Source organism: Silene latifolia, chromosome 10 (genome assembly GCF_048544455.1).
Source record: "Silene latifolia isolate original U9 population chromosome 10, ASM4854445v1, whole genome shotgun sequence".
NCBI lineage: Eukaryota > Viridiplantae > Streptophyta > Magnoliopsida > Caryophyllales > Caryophyllaceae > Silene > Silene latifolia.
Genome location: NC_133535.1, coordinates 1,422,110 through 1,449,665, shown reverse-complemented (window position 1 = coordinate 1,449,665; position 27,556 = coordinate 1,422,110). Strand labels below are relative to the sequence as shown.

The 27,556-nt window shown below is 37.3% G+C and overlaps 3 protein-coding genes across 4 annotated transcripts; 1 reads left to right on the top strand and 2 right to left on the bottom strand.

Annotated features, from left to right (window-relative positions):
• Window positions 1–1,390: 1,390 nt before the first annotated feature.
• LOC141604649 (endoglucanase 10-like) lies at window positions 1,391–6,724 on the top strand. The gene is made up of 6 exons (XM_074423085.1): window positions 1,391–1,815; window positions 2,533–2,816; window positions 3,424–3,858; window positions 4,520–4,667; window positions 5,201–5,367; window positions 6,021–6,724. The coding sequence occupies exons 1-6, from the start codon at window positions 1,596–1,598 to the stop codon at window positions 6,351–6,353; spliced, it is 1,587 nt and encodes a 528-aa protein (XP_074279186.1). The 5' UTR covers window positions 1,391–1,595; the 3' UTR covers window positions 6,354–6,724.
• Window positions 6,725–8,631: 1,907 nt separating this feature from the next.
• LOC141604648 (5'-3' exoribonuclease 3-like) lies at window positions 8,632–20,800 on the bottom strand. Of its 2 annotated transcripts, none has more exons than XM_074423084.1 (24): window positions 20,367–20,800; window positions 17,672–17,774; window positions 17,508–17,584; window positions 17,232–17,423; window positions 17,005–17,124; window positions 16,858–16,920; window positions 16,606–16,752; window positions 16,331–16,495; window positions 15,754–15,831; window positions 15,548–15,634; window positions 14,865–15,125; window positions 14,413–14,709; window positions 14,161–14,256; window positions 13,870–13,965; window positions 12,696–12,766; window positions 11,901–12,029; window positions 11,754–11,830; window positions 11,349–11,389; window positions 11,116–11,190; window positions 10,853–11,010; window positions 10,352–10,456; window positions 10,151–10,226; window positions 9,883–10,052; window positions 8,632–9,419 (listed from the first exon to the last, which is right to left on the bottom strand). In XM_074423084.1, the coding sequence occupies exons 1-24, from the start codon at window positions 20,568–20,570 to the stop codon at window positions 8,855–8,857; spliced, it is 3,453 nt and encodes a 1,150-aa protein (XP_074279185.1). In that variant the 5' UTR covers window positions 20,571–20,800; the 3' UTR covers window positions 8,632–8,854. The 2 variants fall into 2 exon arrangements, with proteins under 2 accessions (XP_074279185.1, XP_074279184.1); XM_074423083.1 differs by having other exon boundaries at window positions 10,352–10,468; window positions 20,367–20,749.
• A 1,508-nt stretch (window positions 20,801–22,308) lies between these two features.
• Window positions 22,309–26,842, bottom strand: LOC141604647 (ATP sulfurylase 2-like). The gene is made up of 5 exons (XM_074423081.1): window positions 26,149–26,842; window positions 24,078–24,483; window positions 23,434–23,694; window positions 23,263–23,349; window positions 22,309–22,803 (listed from the first exon to the last, which is right to left on the bottom strand). The coding sequence occupies exons 1-5, from the start codon at window positions 26,697–26,699 to the stop codon at window positions 22,669–22,671; spliced, it is 1,440 nt and encodes a 479-aa protein (XP_074279182.1). The 5' UTR covers window positions 26,700–26,842; the 3' UTR covers window positions 22,309–22,668.
• Between the last annotated feature and the right edge of the window lie 714 nt (window positions 26,843–27,556).

Here is a 27,556-nt window from a genome sequence, read left to right as displayed (position 1 = left end):
TTTACGAAAACAAAACAAGACGGAAAAAATATAAGGGGGAGTGTGAGGGAGGGGTAGTTTTGGAAGTTCATTAAAATTGTCGACGATAATTAGTAAATTGTCGACGACCTTTAGCAGGCGGGATTCAAAAACGGAGTACTCTCTCCGTCCCAGTTATTTGTTTACCTATTTCATTTGAAGTGTCTTAATAAATTAGTCAATTGTTTAACTTTCTATTTTGAGAATGTCTTTAATGCACAATTTAATCTTTACACCCAATTTGGACATCTGGTTCATTTGTCATCCAATAATTGACATTTGCCAAAATCAAAGATAAATAAATGAGCCGACTGTCAGAGTAACTAGTAAGACTTGGTTGACAATCGAGGTTAAAACACTTTAGTTACTAAAATACTTACGAATTATGATGTATAGAATACTAATAGTATGACATACTCTAATCTTAGTAATTTTGGGTTATTTTAGGTCATGTCGAGTAATTTTGGATCGGATAAACTACAGATCAGGTAATTTAGTGTCAGCATTAGGTCAATCAAAGTTCGAGTCGGGTTTGACCCAAGTTGGGTATATTCGAATTTCAAGTCATACTCGAGCCAGGTAATTTTGGGTCATTGTAAATTTCAACTCTTAAGTCAATCTTATTTAATCGGGTCATTCAATCGAGTCAGCTTTACCAAGTCTATGAACCCCACTCCCTCTACACAAAAACACATGTACATTCACTCACTAACTTTTAGACGAAACTACTCAATAAAGAATTAAATTGTTTACAAGTAGAAGAAACTAATAAAGAATCAAAATTAAGACAACTAACTACATTGACCTCAAAGATGACTACTACTAATCACCTAATTAATCATAGACTCATAGTGTCGGTTGCTTATTTTCCACATTTTGCACCTCTTCCTCAGATCTATCTAACCTTTCCCTTTTGCAGTCAACATTAATACTCCATTTTAGTACCATTACATTACATCCAACTCATCAAACTACACATTCTGTAAGACGGTTTTACATTATTGTATAAACGTATCCCACTAACATTTAAATCATCTATAAAAATCCGTTTTAAACTTAAAACGAATATACCCGTCTTAAATGAGAAATTTGCCAAAACCCAAATATAGTTATTAGTAAATCTCCGTTTTACAAAATTCTTGTGTAATATTTGGTTTTGCTGAAGACCATCTTAGGGCCGGGTGTCCGGACGTACACTTGTTTTAACAAAAACCCGCTCTTTTTGCTGTTTAAGACCTCTCATATTTCACAACCTTCATTTATTTCCATCTCTATATTAATCAGATGCTAAAGCCGTTTTAAATAACCATTTTTAATAAGAACCGTGCTTGTATAAAACCGTCTTAACAAAAAAAAAAGGTGTTTGCCAATTGAACACCGACATTTCAGCTGACAAAAACACACTTTTTCCTTCACCATCCACCATACTACTACACTGCACTTGATCTTACAACAACACAAACAAAGAATCAAACCCAAAACAAATTCCAACCCAGATCTAATCACATTGTAAACTTTACTGGGTACCAATCAAAATTCAATCTTTACCCTAAAAATTCACTGTAAAAGTGTAAAAAATGGAGGGTGAAAAGAGTTCAAAAGGAGGTTGTTTAGGTTGGTTTTTAGTGTTAATAGTAGTAGCAGCAATTGCAGCAGGAATTGGTGTTTATATTAAATCAAAAATTCATCATTCTGGTGATGGTAAACCTGAACCTGTCCCTGGTCCACCTGGTGCTATTGTTACTAAATACTCTGATGCTCTTAAATTGTCTATGCAGTTTTTTGATATCCAAAAATGTGAGCTTTTTTTTTTTTTTTTTTTTTTTACATTCTTGTATGTTTTTATACTTTATTGTTTTATATTCGGAAACAGTCTCTTTGTGTTGCTGACGTAGTGGTAAGGCTGCGTATATCTGACCCCTCTACCCTGCAATTTGCGAGAGCTATTGAGACACTGGGATAATGTTGTTGTTCTTGTTATTGTTAGATGTAGTTCATTAATGTTGAGTATGGTAAATGTAACCATGGGAGTGTTAGTTGGATGGAATTTTAAATTTTTATTTTTTTTACTTTTGATTTGATTGTTTTAAAGTTGCTGTTACATTGCTTTTAGGATACATTTTGCATTTCATGTATGGTAAAGTGGAAGTTCAGTTCTTTTATGATTATTTTATTTACTCCCTCCGTCCCAATCATTTGTTTTAACCTTTTTATTTAATCCGAGGGGTATTTTATTAATCAAAGATAAACAAATGACACCGCACTGATTATTTTATTTACTCCCTCCGTGCCAATCATTTTATTGTGACTGCACTGTGGACCTGAATGATCATTTTATTGTACGTCTCGTGAATTGTCGATTTTTTGCAAGTGGGATGGTAATTTACTTGTTGTTGAGGGTTTTAGATGATGGATTCGTGCAATGTGACCGTAAATTAGATGGTTTTGTTACTTTTATTTAGTTAATGTTGCTAGATCTAGGTTGAAAAGGATACTTATACATTGATCTTGCAGCTGGAAAGTTGGTGGACAATCAGATACCATGGAGGGGAGATTCTGGCCTTAAGGATGGTAATTCCGCGAAGCTTGACCTCACGAAGGGATTGTATGATGCTGGTGATCATATGAAATTTGGTTTTCCTATGGCTTTCACTGCCACTGTCTTGTCGTGGGCAATCCTCGAGTATGGGGATCAAATGGCTGTTGTAAAACAGTTGCAACCTGCTCAAGATAACCTTAAGTGGATAACCGACTATCTCATCAATGCACATCCTACAGATAATGTTCTTTACATTCAGGTATTTCGGAGTTTGTGGCTCATTTCTGGTGTTGAGTATCAGGCTTGCTTCGTGTCATGTTAGAATTAGGTTTTGTATGCAATTTTTCTCCTACTTGTTCACTTTGTTATGCCTTTGTCTGCAACTCTGCAGGTGAGCTCTTGCATGTTAGAATCACCACAAATTATGGAATAACACGGTCTCACACAGTGAGAAGGATTATTTTTATAAAAAAAAAATTATTCGTTTAATTATAATAAATGAGTTCTCTTTTAACATAATGGGACCGTCTCACAGTGTAAGACCGTGTCATGCAATAATTACTGTAGAATTATTATTTGCTTAACAGCAAATGTATTTGCTCAAATTAATATGACTATAAAACTATTGGATGGCTAGTTAGACTGTGACACAGGTACCGTAAATATAAATAGTCGAAAGTTCAATGCATAGTACTCTATGGTTGGGTAATAGATAATACACCAACAACTATGTTCGGACGAGGATAACAATGATAACAATAAAGACGACAACTATAACTCGTGTAGGTTGGTTATCTCTGATGGGAATGTTTAGTAAAATATGCAATAATATTAATGAGTCATGGTGATGATGATGATTAATATAGGTTGGTGATCCTGACTTGGACCATAAATGTTGGGAGCGACCTGAAGCCATGACCGAGAAAAGGCCTCTAACACAAATAAACGCATCTACACCAGGGACAGAAGTAGCAGCTGAGACTGCAGCTGCTATGGCTGCCGCATCACTTGTGTTCAAGACAAGTAACTCTGACTATTCAAGCAACCTTTTGAAGCATGCTAAGCAGCTGTTTAACTTTGCGGACAAGTACAGGGGATCTTACAGTGAAAACATCCCTAAAGTCGCAACTTACTACAACTCAACAGGTTATGGAGATGAGCTCTTGTGGGCTGCCAGCTGGCTCTATCATGCCACTAAAGATAATACTTATCTTCAATATGTAAACGACAATGGGAAGGAATTCGCTAATTTTGGAAGTCCATCGTGGTTTAGTTGGGACAACAAACTTGCAGGAACACAGGTTGGTTTCGCTGTCGTGGCTAATATTTAATACTACAGCTTTTCATTTGATTTGTGTTTGCTCAAAAGCGTGGTTTATATTTTTATTTCTGGTAGTCAAGATTTGCACAACAGGCATACCGCATACCTAGTTTTGAAAAACAGTCGGTTTGTGCTTTATGATGACACAGCTTACAGTTGGAACTGACTGGCCAACCAGAAACCTTGCTTGTTTGCTATAATTCTAGATAGATTGCTACATTAATTTGGCTATATTGCATCAAATTCTAAATGCTCTTCTAGTTAACAGTTAATAACATATATAACTGTGACTCTGTGAGTATCTCGAGTTGTCATACTTGATCGGCATCTCATTTTAGTTCATTGAGAAACATAAGGGAATAAATTGTTTTCCCCTCGGGCTTACATTGGCTCCGATCTTTTGCAACTGCCTTATTGGCTTTATAATAATCATGTGATGGTTCTTTTATGTTGCCTATTTGGCTATTTCACAATACGGCTTTTCATTTGGTGATCTGCGGTGCCATCCTTCTTTACTACACGCCGTTTTACTATTTATTTATGTTAGCATTGAACTTGATGAGAAAACATGATAATCACTTTTACGTTTTGGCGACTGGGGCTAATCACTGTACTTTAACGTTTGATTTATTGCTTTTTAGGTATTACTTTCTAGGGTAACTATGTTTGGATCAAAGGACCTTTCAAGCTCAGCAAATTCTGGCCTTCAGAATTACAGAGAAACTGCTGAAGCTGTTATATGTGGTCTGCTACCAAATTCACCAACAGCAACATCTAGCAGAACTGACGGTAATCTTTTGATGTCGTCTATAACGTATCTGACTTTCTTACTTCCACCTCCTCTTCCGCCTCTCCAACATCCCCTTCTCCCCTCAAGAATAAAAGAGACAAAAGAAAAGTTTGTGTTTTACATAGAATGCCGTTTCGAGCGTGTTAGTTGAAACCCGATATTCCCAAATAAGAGGGCCTAGATGTTAGTTGAAACCCGATATTGAGCGTGTGATATGGGTTTTTATGCGCTACTACCTATATTGGATCTCTTCTTATACATAGAATGCCCTTTCGAGCGTGGTGGTGACAAGGCAGGTGAAAATATATCGTGGATAACCGTATCCTGTAGCACTTGTAATAATGTCATTGCTCCTCTTTGTTTAGTGAGTAATTTTGCTTCATTCCTTCATAGTCGAGAATCAAAGAATAGCGGGTCGTTGACACTAATAAAAGTGGAAAGATAGGTAATAATTTCGAAAAAATAAAGTGAATTTGCTCTTATTGTAAGTTATCTGTAAATTCTGTACTGAACATGTGGATTGTTTTTTCAGGTGGTCTGGTATGGATAAGTGATTGGAATGCTCTTCAGCATCCTGTTGCATCTGCATTTTTGGCCGTGGTCTATAGTGATTACATGCTTTCTTCTCGAACTGCAAGTGTATCTTGCAGTGGAAAATCCTACAAACCCTCGCAAATCCGAAAGTTTGCAATATCCCAGGTGTGTTTCTTGCCCTTGCCCTGTAACTGTACTCTAGTTTCATTCAATTGATTCACTAGATCGACATTGACGTCTATAATCTAGATTGCGATTTTTGGTTCTCTGAGAATTAAAATTGGTTGCGCGCTTCTTTTCATCCCCTATATACTAAAAGAATAGGAAAAGCTTCAAATTTTCCCGCCTAAAGCACATTTCCTATTTTGATAAAATCTCTTATTTACTTTCCTATTTTGATATAATCCCTTATTTAAAATTTGTCTTTAAGATTTTTGTGATAAAAAATTCGTTCTTTGTCTACTAACCCGTAACTAAAAACTATGCTAATAAAAAATTTATAAACAATTTCATTAATTTTGTTTAAAAATATATACATTTCATGACATTACTCAATTTTTTTTTTCTAAAAATAAAAACTCTATAAATACCGCGCATTCATTGCGCGCGCAGGATCTAAACTAGTTGTAAATACTGACACTGTAATAGTCTTCTGATTTACATTACAGATTTACAGGTCCTGAAACAGCCTGTTTTTTTTTTTTCTACGAAAAGTAAAAATTGCCATTTATTAGGCCCTTTAGACAGCGGGAAAATATATTGATGTAGCGGAATAGAATAAATATCTGAAATTTCTGGTTGCTATGGTTTTTGTGCAGGCTGATTATGTCCTAGGGAAGAATCCTATGAAACTAAGCTTTCTTGTTGGTTACGGAGATAAATATCCACAGTATGTGCACCATAGGGGTGCCTCAATTCCAGCGGACGCAAAAACAGGTTGTGACGATGGATTTATATGGCTAAATTCGACAAAACCCAACCCAAATATCGCAGTTGGAGCGCTTGTTGGAGGACCATTCTTGAACGAAACATTCATTGATTCCCGCAATAATTCCATGCAAACTGAACCAAGCACATACAACAATGCCCTCGTTGTTGGCCTCCTCTCCGGTTTGATTACCACTTCTTCCGTTGTTCAATCTTTCACTTGAAGATTCAACCCATTATTACTATAAATACATTTTGACCACATCTTTTGTATTCAGAGGTGATCATTAGCGGACTCAGATTAGACATTGCTTGACCGAGAGGCCGGGTTTGTCAAATCCCATCCGCTCTATGATTCGTATTTGTATTGTTAATATCTAGGTAGAATTTGTCCCACATTATGGGCCTTCTGTTGTCGTAGTGATAGGCGGTTAAAGCGTAGTTTATTCATGTAGCATTGTTTTGAAGAGTGTTGCTGTTTTTAGTTTTATGCATTTGTTGCATTAATTGAGGATTTTCTCGTCCTGTTTGAGGTCTGCTCGAAATTATGTACCGCGCAATTGTAGTGAATCAAGTTCTGACTCTATTTGTTTTTCATTTTCGAAGTTAAAGCTTAAAAAACTTCTAAATTTTGAATGGATTCTGTTAAAAATTGGTTAAAATTAGCAAGTAATTTATCTGCACAATTTATTTGTTTCCCATTTTCTTTTCCATGTACTCCCTCTTTCTAGTGAGTAGCTTGTACTTGCTTTATTTTATAAAGGGAAATTAAAGGGCTATTGACTGCGACGGAGGGAGGAAGTTTGCCGAAGTCTAATAATGTTTGATAGTAGAACTCCCGAATTTTGGCAAACTCATAAAAAAAACTGAATATAATTTTAAAGTAACTATCAAAACGATTTATCTTGGACAAAACGGTCTGAATTAGAATCAAATAAAAGGCGCAATAACAGATGAATTTTGACATTTATTCGCGTATCCTTCTCCACACATCCGACACAGAGTTTATAGGGAGACTACTAACAGTAAAATATTAAATGGCTGAGTAGTTTTTTTTTTTTTTGACAGAAGGTGAATAACTTACATTATTGATAATACAAAGTAAGCTACTCGACTGGGTAGCACCAGACACTTCTCATCTAGATCTAGCACTACAAAGACATACATAGAGATAACATAACCATTAATTAAAAGAGCAACTACAACACTAGGATAAGCAAGATAAACGATTGAAGAAATGCAAAAGACGACAGCTTGGTCACGAACGTTGATATCAGCTTCATAAACACAGTAGGCCTCCAAATACCGTCGATACATACAAACAATGGAGTGACAAGGACAAGGTGCACTTACGCTCTTGCGAAAAGAACGTAGAAAGAAAAGATGAGAAGCAAGAGAGAGTCTGCCCTCGGCGGAGATAAAACTCCTACACCTTAGAAATCGCACCCATTGATCGTAGGACAAACGGACCAAGAAAACCACCATACAATGAGTAGCCCGAAACCCCAGAGACACAAGCACCTCCGCACCATCACCGTTTAAAGGCCTTGGCTTACCACAAAAGAGACGATAAAGACTCCCATATAAGGAGATTATTAGCAAAAAAAAAGACAAAACAGGAAAAGGAAGAGCATCACCATTAAAAAACGAGAAGACCACCACCTCTAACCCAACCAACGCCACCACCGAAAACCCAACTCCACCCTACCCAACACGCCTCAACCAGAAAGGAGCAGTCCCCATCAACCTTGACCTCACTCCAACCAAGAAGCAGCCGGACGCGACAATCCACCCACAAAGACACGGCCCACCCGCCAATCACAACACCAGACACTGAGACTCCAAATTCCAAACGAAACCCCCCAGGACCATCGGCACACAAGCAACTCAACCAACCAAACGCACAACAGACCGACAAGAAAAGACCGGGACATGGGACCAATCTGGTGGGGGGAGGGGGCGAGGGGGCGAGGGGGAGGGGAACACCAGATCGTCCCAAAATCACCACCACTTAACAGAAAACACCACCCAGATGAGCTATGCTCATCGACCAGACACAACAAAAGACACAACAAAAGACTGACGACCGTACAAAACTCCGGTACATAACAGGGGTGGGGGAAGGGGCGAAGGAGAGGGGAAACACCCCTGGAGCGCTTGCATAGCATTCGCTGACAGGACAGGGGAACGCGGAACGGAACGACCTCAGAAAAAGCCACACCAAACACCTTACCAAAACACCGGTCAGAAGGAGGACGATCAGAACAAAAAAAAAAAGAAGCGAGATCAGATCAGACAAAAATTTGCAAATGTGAAGAGAAAAAAGTTTCGCAAGGTCGGAAAAATGGGTGGCGAATTCCCAATCCCTGTTCACAACTCCGATCCTAAATCAAATCACAATCAACTCGACTTAGCCGAACCATATCCCACTAGGGACATTAGCATTCCAAACAAAATACAAAACATTATAATTGACCAATCACGCGTGCCTGGGAAAAAAAATTGCTGGAAAAAAATTGCTTTAAATATATTTCCGAGAATTGGCCAAATGAAATATCACAATAATCATACAAAACTATTACAAAAAAAAAAAAAAAAAAAAGGCTTTTTTAACTATGAAAAATTTCAATAAATTAGAACGAAAAAAATGCTACAATACATTGCTGCAGATTATACAGCACCATCTCCACTAACCTAGCTATATCTAACTAGGATCGGAACCAACTTACCGTCGCCCATGACTTGATGGTGGTGGTCTTCGATTCAGTGCCGAGAAACTGTTTCCACCATGTTGGGAATTATTACCAAATCCTCTACCACCATTGATGTTACCATATCCTCTACCACCATTGATGTTAATAGGAGGCCTTCCGCCCCACTGGTTGTAGCCACCAACTCCGTAACTTTGTTGGGAATGACCCGCATAACCATTTTGATTACGGAATGGTCCAGGCCCAGCAGGAGCCACAGCCCTAGGGATGTATTCTTCGGGTGGATAAAATTCTGGCTGAGGAGGCCTTGCATAAGGATGATGGTGTAGCATAGGAGGTCTGAACGGCGGATGTCCGTTTTGGAGTGGAACCGGATGTCGTAGGTGGGGCCCACCTGCATAGCCTGTCGTAGGCGGTCTCATTGTGCTGTAGCCTTGAACATACGGCGGGGGAAACGCTGGAGGCATGGCGGGTATTGGAACACCACTGTGATCAGCCCTTGTCTGTAAGCTATTAATAACCAACCGATGGGCTGCCTCTCCAAGTTGACGACCAGATATGCAGCCAGGCGGATTCGGCCTAGACAGAAAAAAATCGTTAAGAACATAACCCAAAATTTCGCCCCTTCCAGCAATGGAGCATCTCATATTATTTTTTATTCCCTCCGTCCCAATGAACTCTTTACGTTTTGATTTTACACAGTCCAACCACTACTCCAACATATTAAAACAAATTACAGAGTTACCCTTGTACTCTTCTACTTTTAAGGGTCTACTTGCAGATGGGTTCTACAAGGGCTACTTGGTAAATATATAACAAGGTAAAAATATGTTTAACAAGGACACACAAATAATTCATTGAGATACCCATAAAAAGAACACGTAAGAGCTGACTGAGACCGAGGAAGAAACAAAACTTGCACGAGGTAACTAGTAAATATTGCCCAAAAATAACATCCAAAGCTGACTACTAAAGTCAAGGACTCAAGAGTGGGACAATATGATTGAGATAAAGGGAATGTTGCCCAAAGAGAAGTTTATACCTTCCACTTTCCGTATGTCGTCTCCCCCCATTTTGCTGATGCTCTCGATTTCCATTGTTCTGATGTCGATTTCCATTGTCCTGATGTCGATTTCCATTTTGCTGATAATGTCGCCTTCCATGGTCCTCATGCCATAGTGTTGGTTGTTTGATATCTCCCATTGAAACAACCTGTCATGAAAAATAACTCAGGAAAGCAAACAAAGACGACTCGGGAAAATACAACAAATAAAATTTCTTTGCACACTCAAGAGTAGGCAAGTATATACCTTTTCAGGAAATTTAACCCCTGGAGGTGGCTTCGATATGTGCTTATGGTAATCTGGGAGCTTGTATATCGCACAACTGAATGGAAAGCATGAAATAAACATATCAAATACACTTTCTATAAACATGTAGCTAACTGTCAAAAAAAAATAAAAAATAAACATGTAGCTAATATAACATTCTGAAATGCATTATTATCTTACATGACTTGGTTGTCTACAATATCTTCCATTCCATCAACAGGAGATCTGAATATGGGTGGACATGGATCTCCGGCACAAAGGCATATATAACCGTTCATTCCCCCACTGCAAGTAGACCTAAATAAAATCAGAAAACGTGCATATTGATCTCAAAAATCATATGCAGAATGTTTTCAACCACCAATCAACAATATAGGACCGAATATCCACATTTTTTTTCTTTTAATAAGCTGTTGCCATATCATAGTAAACTTCTGCATAATGCCCAGTAAATGACTGAAATGATTGGTCAATTCGTATAGGACCGAATATCCACATTCAAGCTACACATCATTATTAGTAAATATACAAGCATGTATTAGGTCACACTTCAAAAAAGAACAAATTTATTCCAACTCTGCTGAAATGATTGGTCAATTCGTCAAAAAGTAAATGGAAAGTGTCCGCAGTTATTTCAAGCAAGAGGCCAACACCTTTACAATCGCAACAATCAGTACGTACCTAGCTTTAGGGTCAATTTTCTCTTTGACTGTTGCCCGTTCAGAATCACTCATTTGCTTATAACGATCATCAAGAGAAAATATGTATGGAGACAATGGGTGGGATACTGCTACAAATAGCATGTCAAACATGGTTGTGTTCCTTTTCTTTTCTTCTTCCTGGAGATAGATACACAGCACGTTGTCAAGGTAAAAAACACACAGATGACATGTAGCAGCAAATTGTCAACAACCAAAGCATGTATGTTTTTTCATAGCACGCACCGTTAATGTATGCTCGACTTTTGCTATCTCTTTAAGGAGGCGATCTTCATCAATGAAGGGCAATTTCGCGATCCCCTGCACAATTTCAAACAAGATATTTCAACAAGCATGTACATCAAAATTTAAAATGACCAGCCATATTGGCCGCCTTTTAATCATTATGGAACTAAGGCTTTGTTGAACTATATACATAAATATTTAGAGCGCTGGAAGGACTAAGAGAGACAACACACCTGCCAAGCGTACCGCTTTCCGTTCATGTCCACGTCAAAATCTGAAGAATTGAGAAAGTGAATGATTAACAGAAACATCTTAAGCATGGAGATCATCAAGCAGAGAAAAATATTTGTAGCTGTAGGAACTGTAGGCCACTAACTACATGCCTACACTACTTATCGACAAAGGTTTTTTAATCCTTCATCAATCATGACGTTACATTAGGCATCAAAGAATTCCTCTTCGGCTCTTCACCACAAAAACAGATAGCAAGAAGACAGAAATTAACTGCAGATACTAGTTTCATTTTTCTAACCTCAAGTACTGTGCAATCATATTCTTCAATAAACATTTGAACACAAACAACATGAGTTCAAATTGTTTACAGTTGGTATTTAATTTGTACTCCATTACAGACATACCTCCTGGGTAAAAATCAATAATTGGGGAGGTAGGATCACTCATCAACTTCCTGTACTCCAGTGGAAGTGCGTGGGCACTGCAACAAGTAACATAGTTAGAACCTGAGTAACACAAGTACGAAATCAAGAAATGGGTGAGGAGTAAACCTTGCAGCAGGAAAAACTCCCATAAGTTGATCAAATGGCTTGAAAGGAGTGCCTATCTCAAAACTGATATCCAAATGAGCAATATCCTTGATATCCGAAGCAAAAGGAGCATAATGATATGGATAGAACCTATATACAAAAAAACCATGAGAAGAGAAGCATAAGAAGTTGCAAACTGAAGCATATCTCTGATACTTGAGAATTGAGATGTAAGTGAATTACAATGCTAAAATATTTTACTATACATAATTACATATTATAGGCTGAGACCAAACTGGAAGAGAAAAATCAGAATCAAACAAATTAAGATGCTCTAACTAAAAAATATACGACATAATTCCCTTCCCCACTCCCCCAAAAAGGCCACCTTCGTTTCACCGACTAATCAGTAAGACTTAAATATAAACATTCTTATGCAGCCAATCTATTCTATCCAACAGACCAAAATTAAGCACCCGTCAAACAGTAACATATAAACAGACAGCTAACAACCAAAAAGAAGACAATTAAAAGGTTACTCGAAATAGAATCCCCACTCTCCCAAGTAAATGGAAAAAAAAAAAAATTATGTCAAAAAACATATCTGAACACATTCACAGAGCCCCTAAACACGGTTGGGAGATGACAATCTTTGCAGCTCAAATACATCTACTAAACAAACTAAGATACTGTAACGAAATGCTCAAGAACAAATGCCAATAGAATTTTTGCAGTGCCCTGGAGATAGGAAGCTCTAAGGCGTCATACTGTAAGGAAACTAAAAAAACAGCAAGAGTTGGAAGTAAACAAACTCACCACTGCCATGAGCTTACGCCCTCATAGTAATAATGCATGACCCAGCACAAACCTTCCGTGTATTTCAAAACCTGCAAAAGTAACACATGCTAAGCTCAAAACTGATCAAGTAAATGCACTGGAACACAGATAAGAATTTTGCAAGGCACCAAGAAAGAAAAACGTCAAATCTTCCCATGCTGAATATGGTTGTCATGAATATTCACTTTACAACCCTATGGTCACATTTCTCATAAATGTGTTTCATTTCGTGTAAATATATTGATACGTCCTAGTAATGCAAGTATTCGACATCCTTTCCTAAAGCCCTTTTAAAAATAGTGTTATTCATCAATTTTTACGTTCATGCCATAGCAAGGATGACAAACATTTATTGCCTTAAACTGCCAGTTTAGTAAACTTTTAGGTGGTAAAACTGAAAATCCTTCCAGAAACCTGTGAAGAACTCAAAGAGCTAGTCCAACATGATTGTGTTGTCTACAATAAACATACTTCCTTTGAGTGCGCTTAAACCCATCCATATCCAAAAGCTTTCCTTCTCGGTGTTTTGTGTGTGGTGTCAGTTGCATCTGGTGTTCTTGGGGAGGAAATGTGGAGATATTTGATGGTCGTAGGCGGGAATAGGGTGTTTTGTGTGTGGTGCCGGTTGGCATGAGTTAGTTATCATAGATCAGCATCATGTGGTTTACCGTAACATGTCACCCAGTTACTACTTACTAGTATAAATCAAAGCCACTCATTAAAGAAATCATGCTTCTTTTAACTGTAAACTAGATGGCAGCAAGTATTTTTCATTATCAACATGTCCATTATGACAAGGTTGCATACACTCCACCCATTACCCCGCTTATCCAATACCTCTATAAGTCATAGAAAGCAATGGTATATGAGGAGAAAGCATAATTTGGATCCTTGGACTTTTGGGAAATGGCTGGATAACACATTCAATCAGTATATAACAGATAGCTTAAAAGGATAAGATAGGAAATGAAGATGAGTTGCAACGCAATGACAAATAAAATGCCCAAGAGCTTGATAAACATCATTCTGCAAGGGCGTATACGATTGTAAATATCAACACTTGAATATAATAAAGGACAACATGTGGCAACAGTAGCTAAAGAAGAATCTAAAACGCAACTATGCTGGTGGCAATTAACTACATGCAACTTACCACATCTTTCCTTATAGCCTCCATCTCTTCAGGAGACTTGGCATGGAACTTCTCCTCATAGTACCTTTCTTTCCAACCAGGCACCCCTAACTTAATCTGCAGACAAAACACAATAATAGATAATAAGCCAAATACTTGGGCAATGGAAAGTTCCACGTTTTAATCTACAATGATCATTAAGAACAGCACTCTGCTCAGCTGGATCAACAAATCACTTCAGTAGATAACCCAGATTTTTCTTTTTACATGAAACAGCTTTCATTCAAAATAATAAATAAGATTAGGGCACACCTTGTCCTCTTCTCGTTCGTCCGAGTTAAATACATCTGACTTCTCACGAATAGACTCTTTAAGCCTTGCTTTCAGATCCTCCTTATTTTCATGTTCCTAGAGATAAGTGACAAATGCAATCAATCATTCAATCCACTAAGCTACATTTTCAAATGCATGAGAACAGAGAACTTTTCAAGCCCATGCTCCACAAGAACAGGATGAAGGGACAAAAGTACAAAAAAGGATATCTCCTGCAGCAGGAAAACATACTTCATTTTCAAGACTATCCTCTGCCTCAACAATAGCAGCTCCAATTGTTGCTGATGAAGATAAACGTGCTACTTTGTGAGGCTTAGAAATATTTGAATTGCCATTCTGCCCCTTCTGGAATGGGGAAGCTGATGGGGCTGAAGCAAGAGGTGATCCCTGAAATTGTGAAACTGGGACCAAAGACTCAGGTACATACTGAGGTTGTGCATCATCTCCTCTTTTAATCTGACCTTTTCCCCGTTTTATCCTAATAGACTCTTTAAACCTTGCTTTCAGAACCTCGATATTTTCATGTTCCTAGAGATAAGTGACAAATGCAATCAATCATTCAATCCACTAAGCTACATTTTCAAATGCAGAGAACAGAGAACTTTTCAAGCCCATGCTCTACAAGAACAGGATGAAGAGACAAAGGTACAAAAAAGGATATCTCCTGCAGCAGGAAAACATACTTCATTTTCAAGACTATCCTCTGCCTCAACAATAGCAGCTCCAATTGTTGCTGATGAAGATAAATGTGCTACTTTGTGAGGCTTAGAATTATTTGAATTGCCATTCTGCCCCTTCTGGAATGGGGAAGCTGATGGGGCTGAAGCAAGACGTGATCCATGAAATCGTGAAACTGGAACCAAAGACTCAGGTACATACTGAGGTTGTGCATCATCTCCTCTTTTAATCTGACCTTTTTCCCGTTTTATCCTGTCTGTTTGCCGCTGAACAGTGAAACAGAGTAACTTAGCAAGTAAGCAAACTGTAACTTACTAACATATGGAATAAATCAAACATCAACCAGTCGTGGAATTTACTAAGATAATACTCCTAATAATCACTAGATCAGTATAAATGTGTAATTCACCATAAATACGGAAATTAATAAATTTCAAATCTAGTCAAAAGAAAGGGGTAAGTGTACATATGCATCTTCCCATCCTCTCTCACATAAATACAACAACAACAACAACATTACCCCAGTGCCAAAATGGCTCCCGCAAATTGCGGGGTAAGGGGGGGTCGGATGTACGCAGCCTTACCCTTGTGTTAGCAACACAAAGAGGCTGTTTCCGAGTATCAGCTTCCAAGTATCAGCGTTCTTACAACCACAACCACAATTATTCCCCATCATTGATAAACTAACCTGTTGCATCCGACCTCTTTTCTGGAAAATTTGGTCCTCATATGACCCAACAGCTTGTATGAAATACTCAACCTTTTTCAAGTTAGGCTGCAAACAAGAATACACAAGTGCTGTTCAAAAAGCCATCCAGTAAACAAAACAAAAACAGAAACCTAAGCTGTCATATCTAGAGCAGGCTTTCCCGAGAAATAACTCAAAGTGAATACCTTGCTTCCATCTGTCAAATATCCATTCAATGCACGAAATTCCTTCTTATATACAGCCATCAATAAATTTATAGCTCCCTGTCACAAAAGCATAGCAAAGGTAATAAGCTGCCCGCTTAAATGCCATACAAACAGAAAAACTAATGTCTCATATGAATCAATCCTGTCATTAGTCATAAGCATAAAGTGTCACAAATGCCCTTCAGGAGAATTGGCGCACACACCAAGAATAAAGTTCGCGTCATGGATAACTATAACCACATGAACTATTATTCTTTGCATAGTGCGTGTAAAAATGAGAAATACAACTGTGGAGTTCAAGGTCATTGACCTATATACCTTGTAGATTAATGATCACAGAGTCAAGTATAAAGCTAAAAATTAACAAGGTGAAATGAAATGAAAGATCAACACCAATAAAGAAAGGACCTATTTCTAAACCATCTACAATTCATAGGCTACCATCAGACAAATAATCTCTCCATCAGATTATCATCTTCAACACAATTACTATGATAGAATGAGAATACAGACTCATACAATGTAAAGTAACATATGATGTACATCTGAAACAAACCTCGCGAATCTCTAAGGTAGGCATGTGGGGTAAGAAATCATTGCCAACAAAGAAGCAAATGAAGATGAAATCATCTATAATGCACTCAAAGTCAATCTTGAAGGGAGGATTGGGAATCCTGAACTCATGCTCCAGATATTCCCTTAATGTCCACACATTGAGAAACTGCAACAAAGAATTCCTATGAGGAGAAAAATATACGAAAAAGAACAGAAGCATAATATGCTTCCCAGTGGAAGACATCTATTTTTTAAAAGATGTGACGAAAGACATACCTGAAAAGGCTTTTTAGGCACACATGCTTCACCTTTCTCGTCAAATTCTCCAGCTTTCCTTTTTGCTTTTCCTTCACAATCTGCAGCGAAATGGCCGACCTGGCCACATAAAAAGCACTTATCTTGTTGTCCCGGGGTGAATACAACCTGCATTGACATATAGAAAGTGTGTGTCAGAAGACAAACAACATTGGAAATTAACATTCAAATGGACTGTGCCAGCCACATAAGGATAAATCTACGGTTACAAACCTCTCTCAGGATTGAGAAGTGAACTTCATGGGCAGCCAATGCCAACATAATCAAATCGGCATCCTGTTCAATAACATCAGAAGAGATCAGATGACTTTAATGGGAGCACGATTTAAAATCTATATGTCTAATTAAAAGAGCATTTACCAGTCCGTAGAGACAATGTCTTGTATTTGGATCATATCCAGGAAGATTCCTCTGGAGACGTACATAAGACATGATCTTGTGCTCTCCTTCCCCAGGAACATTGGCATCAGATAATATAACCTTGTAAAAATCAACCACAGACATGATTAGAAACCAGTAAAACAACTACTCACTGACACAACTACCATGACAATAAACACCATACAATCCGAGAATTAAAGAACTACCTTAATGGATTTCCATCCTGGATCACTATTTAGCCTCATGTGGACATAATATTGCAACGCAACAGACAATACAAACATAAACTCTGTTCCAGGAGTAATAACATTGGAATCACAGGTTTGCGACGACTCCTTAGGAGGAAGCTTTCTGCCTTCTTGTTCAAACTCCTGACGCAGTCGTTCTTCTTCAGCGAGCTAAACAAAGACGAAAAATAGAAATGAACATGTAAACCACCCATAGTATCAACAGGAAAAAACACCGTCAAGGAAAGTACATACAGCATCTGCTGCATCTTTAGCAGCCCTGAACCGCCTAGAACGCTGCTGGTTCATCTTTGCTCTAGGAGCAACACCATCTGAAAGCAGATCATGTTAGATGAATGTGATTTCCGGATGATAACGCACATAAAAACCTTGGAATATCAAGCAGAGCTGAAACTAACCGATTGCCATATATAGGAGCTTTCTCGGGCGAACCATATTAAATAGCCGATCTATGTAGTCAAAAACATTCTGAAACACCTCATCAAAGGTTGACGGAGAAGCCTGCATGAAGAAGAGAAAGGATTCAGAAAGTACTAAGTCCAAACCACATGAGGTAAAATGCATCAAGAAAACTACTATAACTGCCAATGAATATTAGTCCGCATATTTTTCTCCATTGAAGGACTTATGCAATGGGTTTCTTCAAAACACCATTGATGACACAATCATGGAGGACGACAAAACATGAATGTTCAATTACTAATGATTATATCCAGTGACTTGAGGCCTACACAAGTGGCCACCAACAGGGTGCTACAAAAGATGTGGTGAACATGTATTACTTTCGTACAACAATTAATATCCCATCGAAGAGTTGCTTCGAAGAAAAGGATGGAAAAGGGTTGGATTATCGAAGTTGGTAAGGTGATTCCTCCAACAATTTGTGGTATATTTGAATCGAAAAGAATCGTTATGTTTTTTAAGATATTGCTTATATGCATCAAGAGTTCGGGTTCAGCTTTCTGAAGTTGTTAGATAGTTAGAGTCCATATACTCTCGCTAGCATTTCAACTTTCTTCTCAATGTAGATATTAATACTCACGAGAGCTTTAGAGCAAAAGTATGTAGTTGTGTTTTTCACTAAAGTGATACCTCGTGTCTTTCTATACACGAGCATCACCTCATTGTGTCCATAACAAATGTCTTCACATATAAAAAATGTACCCATAAAAAAACCAACTTATCAGAGTGAAGAAGTGTCAACTTCATGTTGCTGAGGCACAGGGTAACGAGTAACGACCTAACAAACCTTCTAGAAAACGCCAGAATATAAGACCAGTTAACCAAAATGAACCTAAACAAATAGAATAAAATTATAGGCCCACCACACACGTAAAGAAGGCTGGCTTACCTGCCAGACACCAAACAGTGTCAAGCCTCTAAAATCATCAAGTAGAATGTGCAGGATTGGAAAACAGAACCCAGGTGTTCCACTTTTTAATTATTTCAAACCCCGCGAATATAATCTAAAAACCTACGCTGAAGTACTTATGTCACATCCTAAAATTATCCGTCAAAAATTACAAAAGTCAGACTGCTTTAGTGTCCCTTTGTTTTTATGAAGAACACAAATACATACTAATTCTGATTATGACACCTACACTACACAAATGCAACAAAAGTACAAAACCAGAGCACAGTGAAGCAAATTAAAAGCGACAAGGATGTCACTCTGAATGAAAAAGGTCATCATAGTGAATGACACACATTGGAAGCTTTAAAGTGTAAATTGTTCAACCGAAATGAAAAGAATCTAATCTAACATCTGGGCAAAAAGTAACATAATAACAAAGTAAAACCCATAACTCAGTGAAAACCTACTAGCTTACGCACCTACCAACATCAAAAGGCTTGTTTTTTGTAACGCAAGAAGCTTAAACTAGCTCTCCAAGCAGATACCTTTTTATTTGTTGCTCTTATTCGATACAATGAAGTACCTAAACTATTAAGTGCAACGCTACAAACCCTACAACTCTACAAGCATTCCAGGAATCTCTCTATATTTCAAGCAAAATAATAACCATGCTGCTAAACTAAGGAATTCCAATTAATCATGATCCAATATTTACAGTTTTCCAGCTAAAACTCCACTGTGTAGTCAAAAAATTACACGAAACGTAATGACCGCCAAAAATTGAACAAAAATTAGAACAGTATCCCTTATTCAACAATGTACACCTCTTCACCAAACAATGCACCTACGTAGTGACTACCACCATGCAGCCAATCTAAGATTTCCGCTTAAATTACTAATCCAAAACATGCAGCTTTTCAGCTAAAACCCCACCAATAACGACCACCAAAAATTGAAAAAAAATTAGAACAGAATCCATTATTCAACAATGTACGCCTCTTCACCAAACAATGCACCTACGTAGTGAACTACCACCATGCAGCCAATCTAAGATTTCCGCTTAATCAATAATACAAAACATGCAGCTTCTCAGCTAAAACTCCACAAATGTAGTCAAACAACAACTCGAACCGTAACAACCACCACAAAATTTTAAAAGTAAACACTTGGTACAATATCCATAATCCACAATCTACGCCTCTTCACCAAACAATGCACCTACGTAATCTTCTACCACCATGCCGCCAAGCTAAGATTTCCGCTTAATCAATGGTCCAATATATACAGTTTCCAGCTAAACCCCACCAATGTAGTCAAAATACAACTCGAACCATAACAACCACCAAAAAAACTTAAACAAACACTTAGTACAATATCCTTAATCAACAAAAATCCACAATCTACGCCTTTTCGCCAAATAATGCACCTACGTAATCCACTAACGCATGCTGCGAAGATTTCCGCTTAATCAATAAGCCAAAAACATACAGTTTTTCAGCTAAAACTCCAACTACGTAGTCGAACAATAACTCGAAACCGTAACAACAACCAAAAATAATAAATTAAAACTTATAACAACATTACTAATCAACAAAAATCGACAATTTACGCCTCGAAATCAAACAATGCACCTACGTAATCGATAACCAGCTCAAAATAACCACAAATTTAACAAACAGAATAAACATAAACAAAATTACGTAACAAAAAATTACATAAAAAATAAAAAAAAAGCATACCCGATCTTCAGGATGAAAACAAGGATGAATAATCCCATTCATATCAAGATAAAGATTATCATATTCGAGATTATTAGGGTTAGGTTTACTAGTATCAATCGGAATTTTAATTCCGTCAATAACAACAGCTTCTTCTTCAACAACATCGACGATAATCAACGGATACTTCTCCGCTAACCACCGATAAAACGCCGGAACTCCCATACCTTTCGCTGGAAATCGGAAACCCTAATTTAATTGATTAATTTATGAGAGAGATAAACCCTAATTTTAATTTTCTGGAATTTGTTTTGTGAGATTTTAGGATATCGCGGCGGTGAGGTAATAGGAGGAGCACGGGATGGGATGAATAGACGGTTGTGTCCTTTTGTTAGTGTGTTTTTGGAAATTGTTTTTGAGACGGTTTTATACTAATATAGAGTTAACTCGATCCATAAACAAAAAATTACTTATGTAAATACCGTCTGTGAGGTACTTTTACCACTGATAATACCCCTAAAATCGATTCAAAAACAACATATTAGTGATTTTAGTTAAAATTTAAAAGAGGCGATTACCATAAATCCACTTTAAACTAAAAGCGGTTACTATAAATCTATTTTACGCAAATTTATTAGAGGCGGCAATCAATGACACGACCCGAAAACACAACACGAACCCGACACGAATTTAGCGGGTTAGGGTCAAGCCGTTGTGACCCGTTTAAGTAATTGGGTTGACACGACACGACACGAAACTTAAATGGGTCGGGTTAGGGTTGTTGTCTTTTGACACGAACTCGACGCGAATAATTCATTTATTTAAAATTGTCATAATATATTTGGCTTGAGTGAATAATTCAACAAAACAACTTAAAAATTAGCATTTTGATTCATCATTATTGGGATAATATGGTTATAAAGCGTAGTTTATTACATTAGTTTATCGGGTTAAACGGGTTAAGTGGGTTAAAAATGACCTGCTGAAAGATAAATGGGTTAAACCGTTCGGGTTGGGTTATAGAAAAATTAAATGAGTCGGGTTAGGGTTGAAATGAATGACCCGTGTATATAATTGGGTCGGGTTAGGGTTGAGGTAATGGTGGCCTGTTTAATACTGACACGAACACGAACACGACACGATCTGATCTGTTTGCCAGGTCTAAAATTTATAATATAGAGACGGTCTTATATAAGAATTTGAGGTATTTTTGAGAGGGGGTGAGGGTAAGATGGTAAATTTGTAGAGTGAAGAGTGCTAGGTTTGTCTCGTGCTCTTTTACAGTATATAGGAGTAATAAGACTGCAGGAATACGTAGTGAGATATTTTTAGGCTGTACAATTCTGGCTTTTGGATATTTTGGGTAGATTCTTTGTGTGATGCTGAGTTTTTGGCTTGATAAAAGTAAGTGTTTGGATTATTTGAACCGGTTTTAGAGTCGGACTAATTTATACATCCTTCGTTTTAATTAGTAGTTTACACTTTTTTTAAGTTTTTCGGTCAATAATTTACGCATTTCTGTTTTGGATAGGTTTGTTTACTTTATCTTGTTAATAATATTAAAAGCAATTTCAAACTTTTTTATACCTGATAATTTAATTTAACGCAAATTCTTGCTTTATTAGACAAGTATATCAGCCCATATTAGGTACTAGGCTGTAAACGAGCCCGATCTGAGTTCGGGCTCGGCTCAAAGCTCATCGAGCCTAAAAAATTGAAGCTCGAGTTCGTTTTATCACTATCGAGTTCGAATTGAGCTTGGAAAAAAGCTCGACAAGCCGGCTCGGATCATTTATAGCCCTAGGGACTACATCCTCTCGATTTCAAATCAAGCTTACTTTTTTCCTCCGATTCATTTTCATGTTTCTATACACCCGAAGGCAATGGCTCGACATATTATCTATGTTTCACTGTAAAATTTGATTATGAACTTAAATATTATTCATCGTGAAAATCAAAATAATATTGTCAAGCTCACACCTTAAATATTACTTTTTCGGGCCTTGAAAGAAGTCACAAGAGCAAATATGATGATGACGGGATTTGAACCCCGGGCCATGAGTACCGTCTTTTACACTTAAGGCATAACTTATGTTACTCCGACTATTCTTATAAACAACTACTCCATACAACATTCAAAAATTTAAGAAAAAACCGCGTTGTACATGAGATGTCTCTGGTTTTGCCTTCTACATCCGAAGTGAATAAATGATGTTCGCAACTCCTTCATCACATTTCGCAATTTGAGTTATTCAAAGTGTTCAACACTTAACAGGTTCTACCACCTGAAATCGAACTAGTTGGAAGTAAGAAAGCCGCCTGTCTAGGCAGATACGGTAGCTGGTTGCTTAGCCTCTTCTTCTTGTTGGCTCGCGTAATAATTGACCAATACGTTCCATCCCCCAGGGCACATAAACCCGTCTGGAGGGTTCTCTCCTGTTTTTGCATACGTCCGCATCTTCAAAAGAAAAACAGTTAATGAACATGAAAATCAAAAGGAACTGATAACAAAAATTAAGAAAAAAAATGTAAAATCATTAAAAGACTTGACTACTCCATTAGCAATTTACGGTGTATAAATTCAACCGGTAAGGGGTTGATCTCGCTTAACTAAGGTTTTAAGTTTCGAAAGGGAGAGAGTTACTGCCCTTGTGATCCTACCACACATACGGGGTACTCTATTAGAACCAGGACTACAGAAGACGGGATAAACCCGAAACAGTGCTTCTGTTTCTGAATCAACTTCATTACTTCAACAAGCTTATTATTAACTGTATCGTGCATGGAGCAAAAACAACTTTCAACATCGTAAACCACAATTTTAACCCTCTTCAACAAATGTCATCTGATATAATAGCAACCAACATCAGGCAACACATGATCCTAAATTTAGATACAGCAGATTAAATAATATTACCTTGGTCCCAGAAATGAACAGGAAATCTTTAGCACGAGAAGGATCGAAAAATGACATTCTCTTTGCTACAGTATCATAAGCTGCCACCTGCGGATGTATTGAATCATGTCAATCAGATAGAAATTTATTTGAAATAGGGAAGAGAAACGAAATAAAGAAGTCCAAACTCACCCTGAAGGGTAGGATGTTTAACTTCTCGAGTCCCGGTGCCATGCTCAATACTTTCTTCCCGTGATCAGGATCATAAAGATCTCTCTTCTCTGTAGGGTGTCCCATACCAGCAGGGTCGCGACCCACAATGTAAAAATTAGCACCTGCATTTATCCGTGCTTTAGCATGCCACTGTACTTCGGTTGGACCAGCATAATGCATTGGAGACGGGAATATGGCCACCACTGTGGTGTCTGGATCAAGAACTCCATCTTCTAGAACCTGACAGGACGTAAACACTAGTTTTTACAAGAAGCAGGAAAACGGGAAGATGAAGTATCGAAATTTATCTTTTTAAAGGCACTCGTTTACATTAGTGTGTGTCAATAACATAAAAACAATCCTAAAAACACAATACCGTCTGAAAAGGTATTTCAACATTCCTTCATGGCTTCAGCAAATAAATCAGATTGTAGGAGAAAGCCGGGGGACGATTCATAAGCCAACCTTACGGGTTTATTTTGTTTAGGTTAGGTGGTAAAGTTATAGGTTAGGTGGCTCCTTCACACTAAAAGGCAGACAAAACAGGTAAATCTGAATGATTACTTCTCTCAGTATACAACTAGCTAAAGACATCAAGAACCGAGATAGATGAGAAATATTACCTTGCTATGTTGCTCCATCCGAACATCCAATGGAACATCATCAGCCTTAGTGAAACCGCCTAACGGATGAAGCAAAAGAACTGGATTCTTATAACCCATATCCAATAACCTCTTACGTGTATCATTCATTAACAACGCATGTCCATTGTGAACAGGATTTCGTAGCTGGAATGCAAAAACTGCATCCGCTTCACGCTTATCGAACTCCTTCCTGAGCTGATCTGGAGAAAGCCTGTAGTGATCGAGACCATCATTGTACTTAATTGGCTTAAGCACTTCCAGTTCCCCACCGATAAGCCAATTTCCAGCCGGTGTAATTACCTCTTCAACATAAGGTAATCCAGGAGCAGTAGTTCCCCAAGTCCTAGCTATTCTCTCTTCCTTATTGTGTTTATATATTTCAACGCTGCAATTTCGAGTAACAAATAAGACTGTCGAATTTCCAAAATATGAAATGCAAAATATAAAATGTTCTAAGAGAGCAACGAATGTGACAGAAACAATCTATCCATTGGAGGGTTAAGGGGAATGTTCTTACACGGAAAAAAAAATAATGAAACAGGTGATTAACTCGACAGATAGAACAAGCTCGATAATAAAAAGCTGTGAGTTACAGTTCTTGTTTAGCATTCGACTCTCCTGCTCTTTCACTTCAAAGTTTACACAATTACGCTAATTCCAATATAAATAAACCTTCGGATCACTAGTAATTTATAAATTCCTTCAGGACCGCTAGTTAAGACTTGCAAGTATAAGAAATGAAACCGATTTGACCAAGATTGTGAACAGACATGGTGATGATAAGAAATATTCTTTATGGACGACTCATTGAAGTCGCTTAATATAATGATTCTCTAAGAGAAAAACGGTCCAAAATTGAGTCAATTATATAGATTAGCAACAGCCAATAGCAAAACACCGACATATTTCGCAACACCAAATTATGTCAAGCAATCTTCAGTGGACAAACAAAAACACTTCCAGAGTTTATACAAGTCATTGAAACAGTCAACTAATCAATCATCCACTACCATCTCACTCAGCAATCAGCATACATTATTCCAAAAACGTCACTTTCCGAAACATAAACATCATAAATTACGAACCTATATTAACATTCACCAGTATGAACTTCTCAAAAAGACCTAAGCATTCCTTGCACAATTCTGCCTCAAAAGAATGCCACCAATACATTTTCATTTCGGTTTTTCTGAAACTAATTGCCAAGTTTTCGGCCTACTAAACTAAATTGGTTGCAGACTTATCAAATTCTCCATGAAGACAACTATCCTTCTTCTTGTAGTTCAAAGTTATATTCGAGCTAACTCGACACCATAATAAACAGTCTTGTACTACCCACAGTAAAAGGGACTAGCACACCCAAAGAGATCAGCTTAGTGTATTATAACAACTATGAAATTCTCCGTCCCAACCATTGGTTTACCTTTTATATTCACCACTAAAACTTGGGAGAGACGGTCTCTCACTAAGTTATTAAGAGACCAATCTTTAGTACCTTTTATTTGTATTTCGTACCCCTTTTATTGTTGATCGTGACATAGTAATTTCGTATCTATTTAGGTAATAAATGTACCCATTTTATCATTAATCATGATTTGTACCTATTCATTACCTTTAGTACCACTTTTTCTTAAAATTGTACAATGATCATCTCTCAATAAACCTTATTAAGATACCGTCTCTCAGGAGACCTACTCTATATTCACTGTGAGCGGAATTTTAATCAAAGGGTAAACAAATGATTGAGACGGAAATTTATCTCCAAAATTATGCACTAATCCAGTCCTCTACCAACTACCATACAATCACAAAGCTTAAACTAAAAACATCAGCCATTTTCATGAATATATGCATCATAGTTAATTAATATTCTAATCATCATAATCAAATAAAATGCCAAGAAAAAAAATAACACAATTTAAGCAACAATATTAAAACGGAAAATGAGATAGCGTCACCCAATTTGCTCCATGCATGATTAAAATTAGTGTCACAATAAATATAAAAGGTAAATAAATAATCGGGACAGAGCGAGAACAAGTTTACAAACCTTTTCAAAATGGCAACCAAATCACCATTAGGACCAACCAAAGAAACATCATTAGACAACCCAATTTCCTCCTTAACAACATCATCAATAGCCAAAACTATAGGCAAAGACATATTAACAATATCTCCATTATTCAACCTTAAACAATTAAAATGCAAACTTTGCAAATACTCATTTTCTCTCATAAACCCATTTAAAGGACTAGCCCAACCTTCACTTAACACATGAACCCATTCTAAATCAATTTTATTTAACCTAATTTTAGGCAAATTTTGAGCTAAATTAGTCTTTAATTCTCTCTCATTTTTAGGTACAATTAGATCAATTAATTTACCACCATCTGGGTCAATTAATGAACTTTTAATTACCCTTTTGGTTAATTGAGGTGTAGACATTGTTAAATGTTTTGAAACTGAAGAAAGTTTGTAACTTTGGTTGAAAAAATTGGGTTTTTTGAAGATGTATTTTGGGAAATTTTTAGTGGGGTTTTTGTGTGTAAATGTTTGGAAATTTTGGTAGCTTGAATTGTGTGATTTAATGGTGAAAGACATGATTTTTAAGGTTTTTTTTTGTTGTTTAATTAAATTGGGAAGTACAATAAGACTATTTGGAATTAATAATGGTATTGGGAGAATAAAGTTTTTAGTTTTTGTAGTGATCCGGTGGATTTGGAGGAAAAGAAAAATGAATATTGTTTGTGATGTGAGCAATTTTTTTGAATTTGTTATATCATTCGGTTTAGTCGGAAATTGAGTCGAAAAGAATAACGAAAACGCTAAAAAACAGTTTTTAATTTTTTTAATTTTATGTAAAGAAAGTTAGAGGGCGAATATTAGGAGGTCAACTAGGTCAGGTAGATTCGAGTCAGCTCATTTTCGGAGTTGCGAGAATTTGGGTCGGGCTCATTTCTTCGGGTCATTTCCGAATCTGTTATTTTCAAGTTATTTGAGGATAATGATCAGTTCGTAACTGCTGCTCGGGTCCTCGATTCAAGGGTCACTCAAACAAGGTCAATTTTGTAGAAATCTAATTGTCAATTTTGAATCCAGATCATGAACACTTTATCTTTCATGATGTTACCAGTTAAGCTAGCTAAGTGTCACCTTAACACTTTTGTATTTTAGGTATCATGATATGCAACTATTGTGTACATTTTGTGGAGGACTAGGGCATATGCTCTACATTAAAAAGCTAACCACATGTTGTAAGAAAGTGGAGTATACATTGAGGGAGGAGTGAGGACCATCCATATTGCAAAATGCAAAGTGTTCAAGTGGAAAAGTGGCGGACTATTTTTGATTGTGGTCTACAATTGGTCTCCCTTGTGACGGGTTACCATTTGTGACGGATATTTTGTGAGATAAAATGGTAACAAAATGGGTTAGTGGAGAAAGGGGACCACATGAAT